The 18,517-nt window shown below is 41.4% G+C and overlaps 1 protein-coding gene across 11 annotated transcripts in view; it reads left to right on the top strand.

The window, feature by feature from the left end:
• The first annotated feature begins 10,398 nt into the window (after positions 1–10,398).
• The window catches only part of RAVER2 (ribonucleoprotein, PTB binding 2), a 105,917-nt gene continuing 97,798 nt past the window's right edge, over positions 10,399–18,517 (top strand). For 2 of the 11 annotated variants that reach the window (XM_073788790.1, XM_073788783.1), the window contains exon 1: positions 10,401–10,747. In XM_073788790.1, the coding sequence (XP_073644891.1) occupies positions 10,499–10,747 (249 nt within the window). In that variant the 5' untranslated portion in view covers positions 10,401–10,498. Of the gene's footprint in view, positions 10,748–18,517 lie in introns of all 11 variants that reach the window. The other 9 variants (XM_004311177.4, XM_019919448.3, XM_073788799.1 and 6 more) reach the window with 8 other exon arrangements.

Genomic DNA, 18,517 nt, shown 5'->3' with positions numbered 1-18,517 from the left:
AGATCAGCTTTTTGTTCTATCATCAGTTTTCAACTGATTGGATGCAGCCCATCCACATTAAGGAGGGCAATCACCTCTACTTAAGCCTACTGATTTAAATCGAAATCTTATCCAAAAATACCCTGACAGAAATATCTAGAACAATGTTTGACCAAGTATCCAGGCACCACAGCCCAGCCAAGTTGACACATAAAGCTAACCATCTCAGTGGTACTGATCTCTACCTCCGTTTCTGGAATGCAATATTATTTTTGATTCACTATCCTTGGCTTGGGAAAGTAGTAGTTTCAGAGGCTTTCTTTTGGCTTTCCCCAATAGAATGGTTCTTACCCAGCTAGCCAAGTTCCTAAGTGAGTCAAACTGCCATGAATGTGAACCTTCATTTTTCACTAAGATGGGTGAAATGATCCTCAACTGAGTTCACGGACCCAGTGGACCCACCGTAAGCTGGACTTCAGCCAGACTGCTTATGTTACTGGGTCCCAACTCTAACAGGGGATCCTGAGGACACTTTAGGCTTTCTGGTATCAATGTCAGCTTTGAAAATATGTTCAAAGTCCTCAATATGTGTGGTTTTGCTTTTTCAAGTGCGTAGTCATCCACGTATATGGCTGTAGGTCCCTTTAGGGCGGGACTGGGGAAACCCTTATAGGTAATACTTGTCATGGTCTTGCTGGCTTCTTCCCCCTTGAGACACAACCATCTCTCAGTCACTGCATTCTGGGTCTGAAAATTGTCTCAGGTCCAGAAACTGAGTAATGAATCATGAATTTTTATTGGGGCAACTACCCTTATCCTCCTGTTTTTCTGTTCTTGCCTGTTTCTGATTATAGATGTTAAATGGCGCTCTCATTGCTTGCACTTCTATTTTGCTCTTAAGGATGCCAGATTCTGTTAGCCATTTCTGTACCTTCCTGTTGGTCAGGCCCCCTTAACCACCAGCTATTCCAGTCTTGCTGGTAGTTATAATAATGGTTGCCCCCTGGCTTCTATTGGCTTTTCTGTTATTTTGGAGCGCGATCATCCCTGTTGCTATTAACAAGCTCAAATTTGTGACAGCTTCATCCCTGGCCTGTATGGAGAGCCACCACTGAGCTTTTAATGATGCTGATGTCTCTCTCACCAGTGCATTCCTGATGGCCATGGAGAACGATGTGTTCTCTGGGCTCTGCTGTGGAAACATAATCTTCTGATGAGTCCTCTGGTCTCACGCTATGAATCCATTATGATTCACCCCTTCCCACAGCCTTTTTATTCCTTCCTCTACTATCTGCCGTGGCAACTCAGGCATTTCCACGTCAGCATGGCCACCACCTTTTCTGGGCTTCTAAGAGCCAGTCTTCCCTACAGTGAGTTTGCCCCATCCCCTGGGCAGAGGAGGTTCCTTGTAATGGTGTCAAATCCCATTTTCCAAGAAAATGTTCCAAGTCAAACAGGCGCTCTGTCTCTCACACTGTGCCTGTTACTGTGTCATTACTTCTCAGTTTCTCATTAACGCTCCATAGGGCATCAGTAGAACTTTGGAATAACCAGCCAACATCACTATACTTGTAGGCATTATTCTCCCCATATCTTTCAAATGCCTACATCTTCAAACTAGCAAAGCTGTTCCCCTCTCCCAGGACACACCCCCAGGTCATCACCAGTAACATCTTCAGCAATTGTGGGGCTGCCTTTTGCCAAGGACTACCCATTCCCCACATTGCACCCAGGATGAGGTCCTACTTGCAGGCCAAGTATGAGTAAACAGTCCTCAAACCTAATTTTATTGCCTGCTTTCTTGGGCCATGTTTTACTGACTGTGTCAGTTAGGTTTCCTGCATAGCAGACACCAAGCCAAAATTAGCTGTGCAAAAGAGGTATTGGGGCAACATCTGTGAGGCATAAAGGGGAGGGGAACAAGAGTAGGTAGGGAGAGATTTGAAACCACAAAGCAGGTCAGACACTTGTGAAAGGAGAGAGGGAAGGAGAGAAGATTGGGTAGGAAGAGCCCCAGGCTGCCACTGTACAGCTCTGAGAAAGTCTTGGCGAGGTGATTGGGGCGTCCGGGGCAAAGACTACCCACTAGAGGAATCTGTAGGAAGCAGAAATGGCCTGGCTACAGTACCCCACTGCGTTTAGTCATTGGCTGGGAGACTTCTGGAGAGGAAAATGGCCTCAGTGGGAATGCTGCAGACCTGGAGGTGCAGTGGCTAGCTGGAAGTTGTCAGCCAGCTACAGTTCACACACTAATTGAAGGGAGAGCTGAGTGGCACACCTCCACAGTCAAGTCTAAGTGGCAGGAGTAGGAAGAAAAGAAGCCAAGGCCAGGAGGCCACATGGAAAATAGAATGGGAGCCTACCAAGGGGCTTAGTGGATAAGCATGGGCATGTGCAAATTTACCTTTGTTTACATATATATGGGTTTGGTGGGCTGGTTAATGTTACCATAGGCATGAATGAGTCCATGCAAGTATACAGGCTGCCATGGGAAATGAGCATTGACAAGGAAGGAGACAAAAAAATCTATGAAAAGCAGACATAAAAATTAAGAAGCTGTAGCTTTATGGGACCATTTAATACAGGAGGAAATCATCCTATAATCTTCAGTATGCCTAGAGGGCAATCACTCTATTATTGAAATCATCACAAAAAGGATAATTCATGTTGAATATCATCTGTTTTATGAAGTAAATACGTACTCCTTTAATACGTACACATGCACTTTAATAAGATTTTCAACAAAAGGAATTTTTAAATGTCACTTACTTAAATGGTAAGTTCCTTCATTCTACACAAAAACTTAATAATTTTAAAAGATTTATTTCCCTGCCAGATAGCTGGGTTATACTTTATATATATTATCTTTCAAATATTCATGCTGCCTGTTTCATGGCTTTTTCTATAATTTTATAGCAACCATTTTTTAAAATTACATTTTTGACAGAAAGTATACTACTTCCTTAGGCTTCCATAATTCAGCAAGCAGAGTGCCAAAAGAATCTTAACTTCAACGGCAACGAATACAATTCTTTTTGTATTATTTAATACAATTCAAGGTTCAAGGGAAATGTTTGTAGTTTACATACTAACAACTTTCAAATTATCTTTCATAATTTTGAAATAAAAATCTAAATTATAGTAAGAGTGTATAAATATTTTAAAGATATGTTTAGACGTAACAAAAGGAAAGTTTATAAATGATATTTTGTGGCTATATTAAAACTAAGAAAAGTAATTTGTATTAAGTAACATCATTTATCTGTAGGTACTCATAGGCACTGTTTTCTTTAATTTATTTTAAAAAAATTATTATTTTTTATTAAATTTATTTACTTATTTATTTTTGGCTGTGTTGGGTCTTCGTGGCTGCGCGCAGGCTTTCTCTAGTAGTGGCGAGCACGGGCTACTCTTTGTTGTGATGCGCGGGCTTCTCATTGCAGTTGCTTCTCTTGTTGCGGAGTGTGGGCTCTAAATGCGCGGGCTCAGTAGCTGTGGCTCGCGGGCTCTAGAGCGCAGGCTTGGTAGTTGTGGCGCACGAGCTTAGTTGCTCCGTGGCATGTGGGATCTTCCTGGACCAGGGCTCGAACCCGTGACCCCTGCATTGGCAGGTGGATTTTTAACCACTGCGCCACCAGGGAAGTCCTGCCACTGTGTTTTATGGCATAAAGTTAGAGATGAGGCTATTACTTGCAGTTAAATTTGGAGTAGAAGCATTAATCTCTCTGTTATCATCAGCACTACCATCATCTGATCCATTTTCCTCATCGTTATTATCATTATTACATATTTATATATGAGTAATAGTATTTATAGTACTACCACTATTATTCCTGTCTCAATACTTTCATGTTCCTCTCGGTGGCTACTCTAAATCTGAATGCAGTAAGAAAAGCACAGAATTTGGAGACAGATCTGGGGTGAGTTCTAAATTTGCCTAATATCAGCTGTATGACTTAAGTTCACTATGTCAGTTGCCTATTGTATGACACAGGGACAATAATACCAACTCCAAACAGTGGCTGTGAGAATTAAATATATGTAAATCACCTGTGTGGACTATAAATTTTTTTTTTTTTTTTTTTTTTTTTTTTGCAGTACGCGGGCCTCTCCCGCTGCGGAGCACAGGCTCCGGACTAGCTCCTCTAGAGTTCATTTTCAATCTGTTTTGTTTTCTTCTTTCTGATTTGGGGTTTCTTTTACAGCTGGTGTGTCATGGAATGCAAGGTCAGTAGCAGAAAGCAGTGAGTTGTGAGCAGGTTCAGCTTGTGATCCAAGAAGGAAGTCAAAAAACAACCGAGGTCAATACTGTGACGACAAGGAGCCCAGGAGGGGGTGTGGTAGAAGCTATAAGGGAGAGCTGGTGCTAGAGAATGATTCAGGAGCTAGAGAATGGCCTAAGGTAACTGGAGATAGGAATATGGGGAGCTATACCTAACGTAATCCAACTATTTTTGCCTGATACCTTTTTCATTTTTACCTGCCTCTCTTTTCTTGGGCTGGGCACATAAGTAATATAAGCAGAGTCTAACAGGACTACCAAGAACCTTCCACTGTTTTTCCTTCTGGCCTTTGAATGTTGTTCCCTGAGGTCCTATTTCTTGGACTTCTCTTTCAGTCTGTACACTCGGCCTGAGTGATCTCATCCAGCCTGGTTTTTTTTTTTTTTTTTTTTTTTTTTTTTTTTTGCGGTACGCGGGGCTCTCACCGCTGCAGCCTCTCCCGCTGCGGAGCACAGGCTCTGGACGCGCAGGCTCAGCGGCCATGGCTCACGGGCCCAGCCGCTCCGCGGCGTGTGGGATCCTCCCGGACCGGGGCACGAACCCGCGTCCCCTGCATCGGCAGGCGAATCCCCAACCACTGCGCTACCAGGGAAGCCCCCAGCCTCAGTTTTAAACTACTTAGTTCTCTTACAAGTGTTAGTCTGTCGACTGGCTTTTTTATCTATATGTCTAAATCGAGCTTATCTTTATTTCCTAAACTGTTCCCTCTTTCAGCTGCAGTATCACCCCCATCTAATTTCTCATATTAGAAAGCATGCTATTCTTAACTTCTTTCTCTTTGCCAACATCCAATGAGACACCAAGATTTTAAAAAATAATTAATAATTATTTATTATTATTATGGCTGCCTTTTTATCTAGCCCTTGAGTTAAGCACTCTACTAAGCCCTTTATGTATATTACCTCATCTAATCCTTGTGATGGCCTTTAAGAATAGCCTTATGGGGGGCTGTTATTATCTCTGTTTTAGAGATGAAGAGCCGGAGGCTTGGCATATTTGAATTGTTCTCTCATGCTTTAAATAGCTCACTCTAGTTACACAGAATTGAATCCAGGTATTTTAACTCCAGATCCTGCTCTCTCCGTCGCTGGATCCTGCTTCTACTTTGCTCCACTGTGTTTCTCTCAGAAAAGTCTTATAAATCCAGCCCCTTCTCCAGCTACAATTACACCAGTTTACATACCTGGGCTCCAAAGCTGATGGATTTTGCATTGGAATCCTGGGGTCCCTGCCTACTGTGTGACTTTGGACAGGTGACCCTCTCTGCCTTTCATTCCTCATTAATTAATAGGTATGTACTACCTATATCACAAGTTGATTATTGGTTTTAAAATTAAAAAATACAAAGGAAAAAAGAATAAAAGCTTAGGTAACCCATGTAAAGCTCTATACGCTTAATACACATAGGTCACTTAGGTAACCTATGGAAAGCTTAATCTACTTGTTATTGTTATTATTATTCTCCAATATAAGCCCTCAAATGTTTTCACTTTGTCTCAAAAGATTTCCAGTTGCTCTCCCCGACATAAGACCTGCTAAATTCATTCTCTCCTTTATTGTCAGAATTATTTTTTAAAAAGCTAAGTCTGATCATGTAATTTCCCTGCTTAAGAGCCTCTGATACTCCTCTTCTACATGAGATTGCCTTTTTTGCCATACTAAAGCAGTGACTTGAAATCAGATTTAAAAATAGACAGAAATAACCACCAATAATTTTGAAAATAAAGGCAAAAGCGAGCACATAGCTCCTGTTTTAAGAACAAGGTAATTATGTAGCTCATGATAATTACCTGTGGGCATTGGTAAATACGTTGCAGCTTGATAATTGTACTCCACTGCAGGTTCAGATTAGAATGTTCCTTAAATTTACCACAGAAGGTGCTATTTAAAGTCAGGCTAAAACCTGGAATGAGAGGAACTCTTTGGAATTATAGCAGCATTTCCAAATCTTTGCAATTTCCATCTGTTTCTTTTATGTGCCACTAATAATCAATTCAGTTAAATAATTAAAAATCAACAGATTCTATTACTTCCCTGAATTTCTGGCAAACAATTGAGTCAAAGTAATGAGGAAAGATAGTTGATTTGAAACCTGGAGCAGCGTTTATCAAAATATCAGTTAGGACTCATTAGTGGCACATGAAATCAATTTAGTGTCACCTGCCCCCCCCCCCCAGCAATTTTGTAAAAAATGGAATAGAATACAATTAAAAAAATACTACAGGGGCTTCCCTGGTGGCGCAGCGGTTGAGAGTCTGCCTGCCGATGCAGGGGACACAGGTTCGTGCCCCGGTCCGGGAAGATCCCACATGCCGCGGAGCGGCTCTGCCTGCTGAGCCTGCGCGTCCAGAGCCTGTGCTCCGCAATGGGAGAGGCCACAACAGTGAGAGGCCCGCGTACCGCAAAAAAAAAAAAAAAAAAAATACTACAGTATGCTGCATCATGGAAGGGTATATTGTTCTGTGAAATCTCTGTTTCAGTTGTATGTATGTATGTTTACTGGCTTGTAATATAAAATATATTTCCCACTATGGTATATATTTCCTACTGGTTTGGGTCAAAAAAGTTTTAAAGCCACCACCTTACAGGACACAGTAATATCGTTCAAGGAGTGGAATCAATTCCAAGTAGCCACTTAATAAAGTTGGTTTAATAACATGATAACATTGAAATCATATCCCACTTGGGACAAAAAAAAAAACAATTACATAATTATAATCCCAAGAGCATCATCAACACCTGATTCATTCACCAGACTTGGCTTCAAATAATTTTAAGTAGTTCAAAAAATCAAACCCATCTCTAAGTGGTGAACATTCATTACCACAGAAACTATGCAAAAGTATTTTCCATAACTTCTGAAGTCAATACCAAAAAAGCAATTTGAGAAATATTTTCAGCAAAAGCAAAATCACTAAAATCAGACCCAGATCACTGTTTTCCAGCTGCTCCTGATGTTTTTTTTGCATATTTATCACATTTAATTATAATTCTTGTGTAATTTTTCCGAACAAGACTGAGCCCCTATCATACAGAAACTTTATTTTATTATTGCTGTGTTCTTAGTGCCTTTATATATATTGTCCAGCACACAAGAGACATTTCAAAACGTTTGTCAAGAAAACGGTACTCATTTAGATAAATATATGTTCTCAGACTTAATGACTGACTCAAGGTCAGAGCATATGCTAAGCCTATTCATGCCTCTTGCCCACTTTAAAGAATATACTTCTCAAAGTCTCTCAGCTCTACAAAACAGCGCTTGATTGGAGCTCACATCTCATAACTTTTATTTTTTTATTTCTTATTTTTATTTATTTTTATTCTTTGCTGTACGCGGGCCTCTCACTGTTGTGGCTTCTCCTGTTGCGGAGCACAGGCTCCGGACACGCAGGCTCAGTGGCCATGGCTCACGAGCCCAGCCGCTCCACGGCATGTGGGATCTTCCCGGACCGGGGCACAAACCCCTGTCCCCTGCATCGGCAGGCGGACTCTCAACCACTGCGCCACCAGGGAAGCCCACAACTCATAACTTTTAATCAAAGGAATAAAATTTAGGAATTCCCTGGCCATCCAGTGGTTAGTACTCTGCACTCTCACTACCAAGGGACTGGGTTCAACAGTCCCTGGTGGGGGAGCTAAGGTCCCACAAGGAACAAAATTTAAAACCAAAATAAGACATTATTTTGGGACTTCCCTGGTGGCGCAGTGGTTGAGAATCCACCTCCCAATGCAGGGGACACGGGTTCAATCCCCGGTCTGGTAAGATCCCACATGCCGCAGAGCAACTAAGCCCGTGAGCCACAACTACTGAGCCCGTGTGCCACTACTACTGAAATCCTCGAGCCTAGAGCCTGTGCTCCTCAACGAGAGAAGCCACCACAATGAGAAGTGTGCACACAGCAACAAAGACCCAACACAGCCAAAAATAAAATAAAATTTAAAAAAAAGATATTATTTTGATATCAAATTATCATGGATGCAAGCAGGGAAACAAGCAATGTTTGTGATGGGGAAAACTGAGGAAGGTAGTTTGGAAATACACATCAAAAATCTTCATATATACTTTTTCTTGTGAAGACATTTTGCTTCTAGTTCTTTATGGAAGAATTACAAATACGCAAATATGGACACAAGGGTATTAATCTCAGTGTGGTGTACAATAAAGATGTCTAATAATAGGCAATTAGTTATGTAAATTATGGTAATTATCACAATACAATAATATGCAGCCATGAAAAATAATGATGTTCAGTTATTTGGCATAGAAAGAGGCTCTGAAAATATGCTGTAAAAAGCAAGTAATAAAGCTGTGCACTGTAGAATATCATTTACATTTTTTTATGAGATGAAACTCATGTGACATAATTAACCATTTTACACTGAACTATTCAGTGTCTACTTAGTCTACTTTCACAATATTGGGCAACTGCCACCTCTGTCCAATTCCGAAACATTTTCATCACCCCAAAACGAAACCTGTATCCATTAGGCAGGTGCTTCCCATTCCCCCCTCCCCCAATCCCTGGTAACTACCAGCCTATGTTCTGTCTCTATGGATTTGCTTATTTGCGAATATTTCATGTAAATGGAATCATGTAACACGTGACCTTTTGTGTCTGATTTCTTTCATTTAGCATAATGTTTTGGAGATTTATCCACCTTGTATCAGTACTTGATTTTTTTTTTTATATAGCTGAACAATACTCCATTGTATGCGTATACTACAGTTTATTCATTGGTAGATGGACCTTTCAGGTGGTTTCTACCCTTTGGCTATTGACAATAGTGCTCGTATGAACATGGGTGCAGTGCAGAATCATTTTAATGATAACAAGTATCTGTTGGCAGAGAATAAGTGCAGGAATATCAGCAGTCATTATTTTGTGATGGAGAGGTGACAGATGAGTCTTTTTACGTTATGAAGAGCGTTGGGCTTTAGAATTAAGCAACCTGCCTCTATTTCTTCACTTGTAAAGTGAAGAAAATAAAAACTACCTAATTGAATTATTGTGAAGAGTAAATGAAACATTTGTAATGTACTTAGAAGTACATGGGGGCACAAGGTAGGTACTGAATACATAGTATGTTTTTTAAAAATCTTTTTTGGTTTTACTTTTTGGTGACATTTACTGAAAATATTTTCCCCCAACGGAATAACCTGTTAAACAGGCTTTTTTTTTTTTTTTTTTTAGGGTGTATTTGCATGCTACACACTTAAGATGCATGTTTCTCTTTACTCATAGTCATTTGGGCTGGTGCCAGTCAAAGGCTGCTCAATTGTTTGATCTGATAACATCACTGTGACTTAGCTCTACAGTGTAACTCTCCCTCAACGTTTCAATTAAAATAATGTTCCAAGTAGCGTTAACGCCAACCCTCTGTCACAGTTCCTGTTCCATTTTAGTCTTTGTTTCGGCACCCCTTTATATGCTGCATATACAAGCATCAAGGTTTTACATTTTAGGAAACGTACAAAAGAAACGGAGGGACGGGTCAAGGGCACAGGCTTTCTTGTAGACACAGGAAAATACTTTGCGATCAGGTTTTTTCAAATATATAAAATTGCCTCCAGAATTCTTGCCTTTTTGTACTCCCTAGAAAACCTCAAATTTTATTTTTCATGGCAAACTCAAACTTCTCTGCCAGACGAGCACATCTTGAGCAGAGAAGAAGGGTCACCGTCCGGAGCGGGCAGGGGCCTCCCCGGGTTTGGGGAGGCTGAATTCGCGTCTGCAGCCCCGGAGCCGCCCCAGCGCGGGAGTTTCGAGGGGAGCTTGGGGACAGCTTTGGTGTCACGTGGGGAGGCCGCGCGGGGACCGACGCCTGGGGCCCGAGTGCCCCCGGGAAAGCCGGTGCCAAAGGGCCGCATCTCCAGAGCCCAAACCTGGGCTTTCGCTAGGGCCTTGCAGGGAGGGGAGCTCGCCTGCCCGCCCGCGCCAGCACAGGTGTCCGGGGGGCGGCGTAGAGGTCCCCGCGGGCGGGGCCGGCGCGCCGGTGCGCGGGGCCCGGGGGCCCGAGGGGGAGGTTCCCGCGAGGTGGTTCTGAGCTCCTCCTCGGCGCTCAGGTTTCCTCTTCCCGCCCGCCGGCTGCTGGCTGCGGCGCCGCCTCCCTCCCCCTCCCCCCACCCACTCCGCGGCCTCGGCCCGCCTCGCCCCCGCCCGGGCCTCCTCGGGCTCTCTCTCTCCCTTCCCCTCGAGCCTCCGAGGAGCCCGCAGCCGCGGGCGCCCGGGAAGATGGCGACGGCGGCAGCGGGAGCCGGCGGCGAGGGGGGCGCGGGCCTGGGCGACGCGGCGGGGCCCGAGCCGGAGTCGGGGCCGCGCGGGCCGGACCCCTCCGCCGAGGCGCGCAACGACGCCCGGGGCCCGGCGCCCGCCGCGCTGCACCCGGAGGAGGTCGCCGCGCGGCTGCAGCGGATGCGCCGGGAGCTGAGCAACCGCAGAAAAATCCTGGTGAAAAACCTGCCCCAGGACAGCAACTGCCAGGTGTGGGGACGGGCTGCGAGGCGACGCGTCCCGGGGGCTACGGGGCAGGAGCTTTAGAGAGAAGCTGCCCACGCCCTCCCGCCCCCATCCCCCGGTGTCCAGGCTGGTGCCCGGCGCCTGGGAGCGGTCCGGGGGAGGAGGGGGTCGTGCAGAGTTACGAGAACGGTCCTTGGCTTTTAAAGAGCCCCCGGGGTTTGTGAGTCCGCGGTCATCCCGCGAAGGAGGCACATTAGGAAGCTGAGGCTCGGAGAGGCGAATGAGCTTGTCCAAGGTCACGGGAATCTGGAGCGTTGTCTCTAAGTTCGGCTGGTTCCTTCCTTCCCCTAATGGCCCAGGGTGGTGTACTGGGGGAAGGGGTCGGGGAAGTAAGTGAAGGAGAGCGGAGGTGAGCTGCGGAGCACAGCTTGGGGGTGGGGGACAAGTCTTCGGGAGCACCCTGAGACTGGCGCAGGGTCTCAACGGGGTCCTCGCGACTTGGATGTGCCTTGGGGGGCGGGGTCACGGGAAAGCTGGGAGTGAGTTTTGCTGTTGCAGGAGCACTTGACCAAGTTTGTATGAAACAACTCTGTCCCCTCAGTTTGCTAAGACCCTGGAATAGAGAGGTTATCGCTGCGGTTTGGGGAGCCTTGCAGCCGTCTTCTCCCTGCCGAGTACTGGAGGATTTGTTCCTTAGCGACTCCGAGGAGGCTTAAAGATAGGCTACTCTGTGTCTTTGATCCAGATTAACTGTTGCTTTAAGCTCTGCATCTATTTGACTTTTTTTTTTTATCCTCGATTACCAAAGTTACGTGCTCATTATAGGAAAGCTAGAAAACACAGAGAAGCGCAAAGGGAGGAATAGAAATCACCTGTATTTTTGATACTTAAAGATAACCATTGTTAACGTGGAGTATTATCTTTCTTTTCCTGTGCGTATGTATTTTTTTTTTTTACCAAAAAAAATCGAATTTCTTTGACTATTAAGGGTTTCTTGTCTAGATGTTCACGTATCTTTCACATTTAATTGGAATTTCTATATTTTGTGGGGATGGGGAGGGTGGTCTGTCCTGGTGGTTGCAGATTTGGGGCACTTCGTGTAGTTCCTCCTGTAGTGGGATGCATGGAATTGCAGGGGAGCTGCCTGTTGATAACTGCAGCGGTTCTTCCATTAGATCCGTTAAATATTGAGACCAATGCCTCATTACTATGTAACTAGACCTTACATAGCCACTCACAATAAATGTGAGCATGTAACCTTATAACCCATATACATGAAGGGCCATTTTGTTTCAAAAACAATGTAAAAAAGTCTCTGTTAGTGTTTGTACATCTCATCCCTCTTTCAGCTCTTTCCATGGTTGTCCACTTCCCCTCAGGCAGGTGATGTTCTGTAATGCTATAAGGACACCTGCAATGGACTGATTTCATAGAAGCAACTTTCCCGTGCCCACGCAAGTATAGGACAGCAAGTGAGCACAGAAAGAGGGAGGCTTGGAAAAGGCAGATGGAATTAAAAAAAAAAATTGAAGAAATAGCAGCTATGTGTGTAGATCATCTAGAAGAGAGGTGGAGAAGTGTCTTAATTTCCTTTGTAGAATGTCAACTATTTTTGTTATCACATTTCTTTGCATTAATTTTCAAAATATTTGGACCAAAAATTTTAGATAGTTCTGTCTATTCTTCCTTTGGTGTTGGTATCTTTCTCATTCCCTTCTCAAGAGACTTGAAAAAATATATTAAAGAGTCTAATAAAAGGAACAGTTAATTACCTGTTGTTAGTGATGGAGAGAGGTTTTATGAGAATTACACTGATTTGTATTTTTGAGATATTCTTTCTCTGTTATGAATTTATGTTTCACCTAAATTTTAGGATTTTTCTGTAAGGTAGCAAGCATAGACTATCAAATAAAGTTGGTTTAAGATCTGTATGTCTAGTTGGGTCTTTTACTGCCAAGTAAAGTATCTTAAATTTTTATGCCATGCTTTTTGAGAGCTGAAGAGTTTCGTCTATAAGCAAAAAATAAATAACTAAAAGTTGTTAGGACCTAGAGACTAGTTTCCAGACTTGTCCTAGCCTTTGTTTTTTTCTATGATGATTTCCATAACAAAATATTATTTTAAATATTTCTGATAATGTAGTTTTAAAATTTAAACAGATCAGTGTTTGATTACAGATAACATTTGTTTGAGTAGTGTTTTTCTTTTCTCTATTGTCTTCAGTGCTTGTACCTTTCCTAAGTTTTCTGATCACAATCATATTATAAATATCAATGGTCTGTGTTACACGAATAAGTAGAATAGACCGAAGTGTGCTAATTTCTAAAAGTAATTAAAAGACACTCGTTTCTTCAGATTATTTAAACTGAGTTGCTATTTTTATTAGTTCAATAAAATTAATATTTACTTGATCTACTTCTCAAGTTGTAATATTTTCTTGAATATATTCTGCTAGGATTTTTTGTTTGTTTTATCTTTTATTTACCTTAACAATTATAATTCTGTTTTTACCTAGTGGCTGCATTTTACTGTCAACTTACTAGTGAAGAATTAAGTTTAATCTTATTTTGTATCTTTTAGCCAGTATCAGCTGGATAAACTCCTGTTTCCTCCTTATGAAATGACTAACATGGTAAAAAAAAAAAAAAAAAAGTTACTACTTTTTGTTCAGTTTCTAAGTAATCAGATATTTTAAATACCCAAATTCTTGTTCTTTTCTAGAAGAGTCTGTGTTCATTTATTCTGGAATATCACATTAAGGATCAAAGTTATTCCTAACTCTGGTTCTCAAACTGTATAGTTATGTTTCTAGAAAAGCTATGTTGATGATTGATCAGTAGGAACCCAATAATTTTTTCTTAACATTTTTAAAACATGGGTGTTTTCTTTATTAAACATAGTTTTCATAAGTCTTACTCATATTTTGTTTAATTTTTGGTATAACAGCATATACCAAATAGCATCCCACAACTTTACATTTCCTATGATTAGAAGGCACACTAAAGGTATTATTTTTTTTTAACATCTTTATTGGAGTATAATTGCTTTACAATGGTGTGTTAGTTTCTGCTTTATAACAAAGTGAATCAGCCATATGCATACATATATCCCCATATCCCCTCCCTCTTGCGTCTCCCTCCCACCCTCCCTATCCCACCCCTCTAGGTGGTCACAAAGCACCGAGCTGATCTCCCTGTGCTATGCGGCTGCTTCCCACTAGCTATCTATTTTACATTTGGTGGTGTATATATGTCCGTGCCACTCTCTCATGAAGGTATTATTTTTAAGTGAGAGCTTTTAAAGGTACAAATGTCAAATACCTTACAGTAGTAGAAATACTAACTCTAAAAAAATGAACGCCTTTATACTAATAAGTGCTCAAAAGAATAGTTACTATGGCATCTGTCAGGCGCTGTCTGGTGATCATCCTATGCTTTCCGGAATCCTCCCAGCCCTCTGTGTTCTCATAGCTTCAACTCTGGTTCATATCCTTTTCATCTCTTGCAGAGTTACAACCTTTCTGCTTGTCACTTACCCTCATTATTGTGCTGTCTCTTATTTTTTAGCCCATCCTGCTTACTGTTTCCCTGAGAGAGCTTCCCAAGGCACAAATCTGATATCACTCCCCTATTCAAAACAAGAGAAAACAACAACAACAAAAATCTTTGCCTCCACATTCTCAGCAGTGCTTCTCAAACTTTCCCTCAAATTCTCCCTCATTTGTCTCTTCTCCTCAAATTGTAAGGAATAGTGAACCTGAATTAGCCTATGGCAAGAGTGAAATTGCTTTGAAGCTTCATGTTCTGTCTGAAAAATGCACATTAATTTTATGCTCTAGGAAAATTGGATTTAATATAAAAACAGTGACAAACTCATTTAACTTCCCTCCAAATTTTTTACATAAACTTGACACTTATGGAAGATGCACCACAATTATCCTATGATTTTTCCATACTCCTGTATTACCATGGAGTACTCAGACCTCACCTGAGAAGCATGACATACTAGGATAGAATTCTAAGACTCTAGGCTTTTTTTTTTTTTTTTTTTTGGTGGTACGCGGGCCTCTTCCTGTTGTGGCCTCTCCCGTTGCGGAGCACAGGCTCCGGACGCGCAGGCTCGGCGGTCATGGCTCACGGGCCCAGCTGCTCCGCGGCATGTGGGATCTTCCCGGACTGGGGCACGAACCCGTGTCCCCTGCATCGTCAGGAGGACTCTCAGCCACTGCGCCACCAGAGAAGCCCTAGACTCTAGGCTTTTTGTGACTTGGCCCCTGCCTACATTTCTAGTCTCATTCTTTATTGGTTCTACATTGGATTCTACTCTAATGTTTTAAAGCTACCTCCATCCTTGAGTACTTCATGCCACTGTGATTTGGTGTTTGTCTTTGTTAGTGTTTTGGAATGTTATTATAGTGATTAATTTATCATGAATAATATTTATAACAATTAGAATTATTTATAGTGAATAATAACAGTGCTGTGAACACTGGTTCTTATTCATTGTAGCTATCGTGTATGTCTATATGTGTGAATAGTCTTTTGCAACTCTGACTTTAGAATTTTGATTAGTTAAGGTAATGCCCTAATATGTGGTTTTTAATTGTATTTCTATAAATTGTTTATATTTTATGGTTAACCTGATTCTGTTTCAGTAGCATTGCTACTGGGGTTTCAAATTGGAGAAATAATGACATTTATTTACTATATTGTTTGAGTTCACTCAGTTGTTTTTTACATATCGTATGCATGTACCTGTATTTTGTTCTTGTTGTATTTATTTCAAAATCTGAAAGAGATTTTATTGTGTAATTAGAAGAAAATGTGAAGTGCTTAGGGCTAAATAGAAGAAACATTCTATTGTCTCACTTTGGGTGTTATTAACTTTCATTTCAAAGTACTCTATTAGGGTAGTTAGTTGAGAAGCTTGATGGTTAATTCATAGAGGCCCATTTGAAAGCACAGCACTTTTTAGAATAACAAACCACCAAATGTAGGAAACTCTGGTTGATTTTCCTTTTAAAATCTATTTATTCCCATTTTTCTTTTGTTATTAAAAAACCAATAGAATTTTCTCACATGCTTTGTGTTCTTTAACTGTGGGATTTAAAAATATACATGATTTGTTTTCTCTAACAGTATATTCAGTAATTATTGCCTCTTTTTAAACTGACAGTACTGGGATGTTTTTGCATTATGAAATCATTCTTTTTCTTATTGAGAATGTCATTTTGCTTACTTCCAAAAGTTACTTTTCTTAGTGTAGTAGTTTGTACTACTTAAAAGTTATCTATTATGTTTTCTTTTTTAGTGTAGTTAATCAGAATTAACTTACGGGTTCTGTGTCTCTTCTGTGTATTTTATTATCCTATTCCCAGTGTAACAAGAACACTGAAAGCTGCTAAAGGAATATATTTCTACATTTCTGGGCCACCACTGGCTCAGTGAATTTCTAGTCCTGGCAGAAATTCTTTAAAAAGTGTTTCAGCAATGCTTGTTCTTGCTCTGAAAACACATTTGAGAAGAGGAGTGTTTTGTGGTTTGCATCACAATGCTGAGTGTTAAACAGTCCAAAGACCTCTCCCTACCTTATAGCCAGTGACCCTTAGGGTCTCCAGGGCTCATCTCTCATCTGTGGGCAAAAAGCTTTATGCTTAGCTCTGCTTAGCCCAGCAGAAACAGGCTGATGAAAGAATATTAAGACATAAAGAAAGAAAACAAAATCATCTATAAATTTAAATATCTATAATTGCTTATTAGAAACCCTGGCTCTGTTTTTACTTTGTTTGCCTAAGAGGCAGTCGCCTCAGTCGGAGGTGATAGTGTGCACTGAGGGGTACTGAGTGAGAAGTGGGGGCATCAGACCGCCTAGAACACTTGTCTGTATTAGCTGTTTTGGCTCATGATTTTCTGCAGAGGATTGTCTTTGGTTGCTATACTGAATGTCTTCCATTTTTTTCCTCCAGACCTTTCTCCACCCTTCTTACCTGCTTTGTGTCCTCGGAGGCCGACTGTACTGTGAAAAGCACTAACGGGGCTCTCTTATTCTCTGATTTCTGATTGCATTTGGCCAGAGCCACTGGTGGGAGATCAAAGGGCAGAGGAGAGAGAGATTGGGGCATTTATTCACCCAGCTCCATCTCTGTGAGGTTACTGTGGCTTGGCTGTTTCCTCTTTCAAAGGTCACAGTTTCTTTCCAATGGAACCCTCCATGCAACTAAGCTCTCTGGGTTGTTGTAATCATTCCCCTTGCCTTTATTAGGCCTAGGGGTTGTAGGGGACTGACTGTTGCTAACCATGGGCTTTCTGTAAACTTTTGTAGATAGTCTCTTTAAAAAATTCTCTCCAGTTACTTAGTCTTTGAGTGTGCCATCTGTTTCTTGCTGAGACCCTGACGCTGTTGCCTACTCAGTCTCCGTTCTTCCTCTTGTCTTTCCTAGTAGCACCCAGATTTTCCTTTGAGGACCTGCCCTCCATTATTTAGGGACTGCATGGTTTGAGTGGATTTGCTTTCTGTCCCTATCTGTAGAAGAGACATAAACCAACAAACAGAATTCTTCTCTTTTGCCATTGGAATTGGTTAAAGGATGGGCAATAACCTGGGTGTAAGCCAGTCAGCACATGGTAGTCCCTTGGCCACAATGATTATTTCAGCCTAGTATAATAAAGAAGCTTAGGACTTTGGTTGTTAAGGTAATTCTTTCTTCCCACGGGATATGAATGCAGAGATACATTGCTCAGATTGTAGCTGACATTCTGAGGACAGAGCAGACATCCAAAGCAGGATTGACCTGGAAAGAAAGGAAGAAAGGAAGAAAGGAAGGGAGGGAGGGAGGGAGGGAGGGAGGAAAAATAGAGGCTGAGCTAGAGCCCTGATCAAACTATATATGAAGCCTGACCTACCTTTGCATTTCTTAGTTATGCAAGACCCTAACTTCCCTTTATTTTTCATTTATTTCAAGTTGGGTCTTATGTTATTACCAACCAGTACTATCCTAAATAATACAGAATTTTAGTTAAAAAATCATGAAATTTTATTATTGAAAAGGATGGTAGAAGACATTTTATCCAACCCTTTTGCTTAAGACATGAACACAATTTACAGGGTCCTGAACACATGGTTTCTAGCACATTTTTAACACCTTTAGTTTCAGAGAAATCACTGTTTTGTAAGGTATCCTACTCCATCTTCAGACAGCTTTTGTTATAAATGTCTTATTTATATTAAATATGTAAAATTTATTTCCCTGAAATTTTGATTTCTTGATCCAACTTCTCCCCTCTAGTAGCATAGAGAAATTATGGTATTCTCTTTTTTAACTTATAACTTCACCTCCTTCAAACCACTACATTTAGGACATGAGTCTGAGTTTCCTCACCATCTTGTTTATTTTTCTCTGAACGCACACCACTATCATTTTGTCATTGCATCTCTTAAAATGTGGCGCCCGAAATCGAGTATGGTAGTCTAGTTGAGATCTCCTTGTAATCCCTCAGCCAGAGCAAATTCTCTTTTCTCTGGATTTCTATAATAACAATAATAACCTTTGTTTATTAGATGCCTGCTGTTGCCAGGCACCGAGCTTCATTTACATTATATTTAATCCTTTTTTCAAGGCTGTGAGATCAGATTTTTTTATTCTCATTTTACTGATAGGGAAACACAGATGCAAAATTAATGTCAAGCAATTTGCCCAAAGTCATTCAGCTTAGTAGTAGTAGAGTGGAGAAAAGCTAATGTCTTTTTTATACCGAAGTTTATATTCTTATCCCACACTGTATTATGATTGTAATT

This window comes from Tursiops truncatus, chromosome 1 (assembly GCF_011762595.2).
Source record: "Tursiops truncatus isolate mTurTru1 chromosome 1, mTurTru1.mat.Y, whole genome shotgun sequence".
In the NCBI taxonomy this organism is placed as follows: Eukaryota; Metazoa; Chordata; class Mammalia; order Artiodactyla; family Delphinidae; genus Tursiops; species Tursiops truncatus.
The sequence above is the reverse complement of the archived record's forward strand: the minus strand, read 5'-3'. Positions and strand labels throughout refer to the sequence as shown.